Source organism: Erigeron canadensis, chromosome 1 (genome assembly GCF_010389155.1).
Source record: "Erigeron canadensis isolate Cc75 chromosome 1, C_canadensis_v1, whole genome shotgun sequence".
Taxonomy (NCBI): domain Eukaryota; kingdom Viridiplantae; phylum Streptophyta; class Magnoliopsida; order Asterales; family Asteraceae; genus Erigeron; species Erigeron canadensis.
The window spans coordinates 47175352-47179275 of record NC_057761.1 but is presented as its reverse complement, the minus strand read 5'-3'; the positions used below and the strand labels follow the sequence as shown (position 1 = coordinate 47179275).

Here is a 3924-nt window from a genome sequence, read left to right as displayed (position 1 = left end):
GCTAATTACAAGTTATTGAGAAGAATGGAGATAGAATAGATACAGAGACGATATAATTTTGGTAAATGTATGTCATTCTAATAATGTCATATCATATCAAGTACATGATGAGACTACTGTATATATACATATATAGGAGGAGAAATGAGCACAATTCCTAACTAGTTCCGATGATCTAAGGCGCCTACGTAGATGACAAGTGTCACACTCTAAGGGCAGCTGGATCCAACTAGCGCGGATCACCAAGGCAATGCCCCATACAATAGAGAAGTATGATGAACAGATTTGTATAGGAGGAGCAGTCGAGAAGTACTGCTACTATACTAAATTAAACTATCTATAGTTCTATACTTGTAGAACTTTATACATTTACACTTAACATAAACTTATCTTGAAAAAACTTAACTTTAAGAAAGAAATAGAAAAAAAAAAACATGTATATACAAGCAAAGAGATTTAGATCTTCATCATTCCAGCATCATATGGGACATTAGATGGTTTGATCCATGTATCCCCTTGTATGTAAGTTCCTGGAGTAAAACTCTGAGCCTCTTGTGGAGATATTTTCTTAATTCCTTTCCATGTGACCCTCCTTGAAGTGTCTGCGCCCGGACCTTTGTTGTTAAATTCGGCATAGTAACACGTGTCTTGACCAAACGTCCCGGTCCATGGTGACCATCCTTCCGGGTCAATGTTCTTGTCAATGAATGATTGCATAATGATGGTCCTAGAGAATTCTTTCCATGGACGTCCGAGATAGGATTTGGGCATTGGGACCGCGTTCATGAACTCTGGCTCGGCGGTGATGGTGCAGCCATCAAGGACAAGGCCACCCACGGAATGTTGGTCTTTACGTCCTTGGGCTGTGACCATACATCCTTGGTTGCTCATTGGCTTCCTGACTATCATCTTGCAGTCCTGGAAAACGGCTGCAGCGTTTCCAAATATGAAGTCGATTGTTCCAGTAATGGTGCAGTGGCGATAGAATTGTCGATATGAATGGGTGTAAAGAGTATCCTGAAAACCATCCATCATACAGTTGTGGAAAATGGACATGTCGGCTGAGACACGCAATGCTACTGCTTGATGCTTTTCAGGTCCTGCACTGTTCTCAAATCCTATGTCTCTGGCCATGAAGCCATCCCCGTTAACCGCTGTAACATAATCACAAAATAATGTTATTGTGCCATATTTATCTCTTACCGACAATGAACACACCTATACGCGTTAAGATTCATAGGAACTAGCTTACCAACGGTAGCAGTATTGTAAGTAGAGACTCCGTCAATGAAGTTCTTGCTTCCGGTGATCCTGGTTTTAAGTGGACCTTCTCCAATCAAGACAACGTTGTCGACATGCCTAGGAATCGTGACATCTTCTTTGTAAGTACCTGCCTTGATAAGTATGATATATGGTTCGCCTGACTTTTGGGGAGCTGTATGAACGGCATCCATGATGGTCTTAAAAGTACCGGACCCATCTTGAGCCACAACGACGTTAGGCCTTAAGTTCCCTGGATTAACGTTAATTAGGGCGCGTCTTGAACTATCTGCCCATGAAGGATAAGGTGAGTTTGGATCATCATGGGATAACTCAGGAGTCGTCGTCGTTTGGGGAGTAACAATACTTTCCTCATCCGATGGATCCCCATTCATTTGCATCTTTGAATGCAATTCGGGATCCAGATATTCTTCATTATTCGAGTTTTGGTCAAGCATCCTACGATTCCCTGCATTATTAGGCATGCCACCTGCATTTGGATCCATAGGTTGAGGCACAATGGTCCCACCTTGAACCGTCCTTGTTCTTGTCTTTGAACGCGACATGCTCCACCCTGCCTTCCAATCAACCGAAATGGTTTTCTGTCTTTGTCGAGGCTGGTCTACCTTCCAATCAACAACAGTGTTTGGTAGTTTTGGTTGAGGGACTATCCTGGCCTCTTGACTTCTAGATGCCGCGGCACCTCCTGATAACTCAATGACACCATCTATCATTGCAAGACTGTTTCTTGTAAGCTTGTGTCCTAATTCCAACAACTTTGTCATCATCAATCCAGAATCCCCTGTTGTGTTTTCAAATGCATCAAGACATGTTTCTTGATAGGTAACAGCACCACTAAGCCAAACCCGAAGCTCAACTGTGTTATCTTTCAACTTTGTGATATCAAATAGATTCACTCTGTTAATTGATCTTTTGAGATCTTCAATGGAAGTATTGAGAAGCTCTTTACATTGGTCCAAAGCCGCCGCGGCTCTAGGATCCTTTGCGGCTTGTCTAAGGGGGTATGATCTTTCTATCGCGAATTGCACATTATCCACGGCAGCTAAAAAGCCTCCTTTTATAAGATCCCTTGGTTCTCTCAACCCGGCCCTTATTCTATCCAATGTCTGCCTACAAATATCCCTGAAATCGGTGTATTTGCACAAAATGATCACAGTCGTTGCTGCAATCAAAATAGCGGTTTTCTTGCCACCAGCCTTTTGCGTATCGATTTCAATGGCCTTGCTTTGTTTGGATTCATCAATAAGTTTTCGAGTATGGACAAAGGTGCCGACAACAGCTGCCACCAAAAGGATGGTAGTAAGCGCGATAACTGTAAATTTCTTCTTTTTCCCCCTATCCAAAGCCATATTTTTATTTTTACAAAAATTTGTTCTATATGCTCTATTTATTTATAATGATATGCAATAACTATGTATGGATACATGAGCTCCTAGGGAATCCTTTGCCTGCAAATTTATCTATATAGCAGAGGTTTGTTGGATGTGAATGGCTGTGGTTTTTTTTACTCATATTAAACGAATGGAAGGTCCTTCTGAATTTGTTGTTTTTGCATGAGACTGATAAACCTTAAATTTTTTGGTGGTGCAAATATTATTAAGGATGATCGAGGTTAAATGAGCAGATATGATAATCTATTAATAGACAACAAAAAGTTGAATAAAATGGTACTGTGAGTCTGTGATTTAGTATTTAGTTTGCATCATTATTCTATCAGATTGTTGATATATTTAACTTGGTCGAATTTGTAGGTTAATGGTAATACTATACCACCTGATGTACAAATTATTAAAGAATAAAGATATGTTAGTCTTGAGACAAATTATATATATATATACTGCATGCCTCCTTTCCACTTTAGACTTTTTGAAGAATTTTTCTAACTTTGACCCTAGACTTTTTGTTTGTGTTAATGAAAATTATATAAATGAAAATAGAGTTAAAGTACCCAATCTATTCATCATATACTCTATTATAAAACAAACTATCTTCCTTTTTTCAACTCTCTACCTTTAAAATATCCAAAATATCCTTAAATTTCAACACATTTCTAATTCACAGACTAAATCTAGTCAATATATCCCTAAAAATATTTTCAAACCATATTATCCAAACTATCTATCTTCTTTATTCATTAATTTAAATAATTCCATCTAATATTTCTATGACATTCTTATTAAAATTATTTATCAAAGATACATATCTTAACCATAAAATAACTACACTACCATTTACATCAATTATTTTTATATTAAGAACCACCACCACCATCACCACCACCAATTGCTGCCACCGCCGCCGTATTGTGAGGGTACCCATCTCGTAAAACAATAAATAAAGGAAAATGTTAAATCCTTCTAAAAATTAGCCAATACTATAAGAAGGTGACATGTGTTATTCATTCATTCTCTAACCTAATTTTGCTCCCTGATTATTACACATGTTTTCATCTAATAGTTAGAAGGATTATTAATCTATTTTGTCACAAGGATCGATCATTTCCTAAAAATAAAAAAGAGAGTCAATGGTCTTTCGAAAATCACCGAGGCCATGGTTGCGGCTCGTTGACTCTTCTTTTGACTGGTTTTTAGCTCAATTTCAGACGTGGATTTGTATTGGGCCTGGTCTCAGTTTTCACTTTTC

At 38.3% G+C, this 3924-nt stretch overlaps 1 protein-coding gene across 1 annotated transcript; it reads right to left on the bottom strand.

The window, feature by feature from the left end:
- Positions 1–424: 424 nt before the first annotated feature.
- On the bottom strand, positions 425–2668 carry LOC122585809 (pectinesterase-like). Its single transcript, XM_043757933.1, has 3 exons — positions 1972–2668; positions 1253–1617; positions 425–1154 (listed from the first exon to the last, which is right to left on the bottom strand). Exons 1-3 carry the CDS (start codon positions 2628–2630, stop codon positions 457–459), a joined length of 1722 nt encoding a protein of 573 aa, XP_043613868.1. The 5' UTR covers positions 2631–2668; the 3' UTR covers positions 425–456.
- Between the last annotated feature and the right edge of the window lie 1256 nt (positions 2669–3924).

What these genes read in the sequence shown, in the direction of transcription:
- LOC122585809 (XM_043757933.1), bottom strand. Translation starts at nt 2,630, where the DNA reads ATGGCTTTGGATAGGGGGAAAAAGAAGAAATTTACAGTTATCGCGCTT. An exon ending in ATAGATGGTGTCATTGAGTT is followed by an intron (nt 1,618 to 1,971) that starts ATCAGGAGGTGC and finishes AAGTATTGTTAC; the next exon opens with TCCCCAAACGACGACGACTC. An exon ending in TTACAATACTGCTACCGTTG is followed by an intron (nt 1,155 to 1,252) that starts GTAAGCTAGTTC and finishes ATTATGTTACAG; the next exon opens with CGGTTAACGGGGATGGCTTC.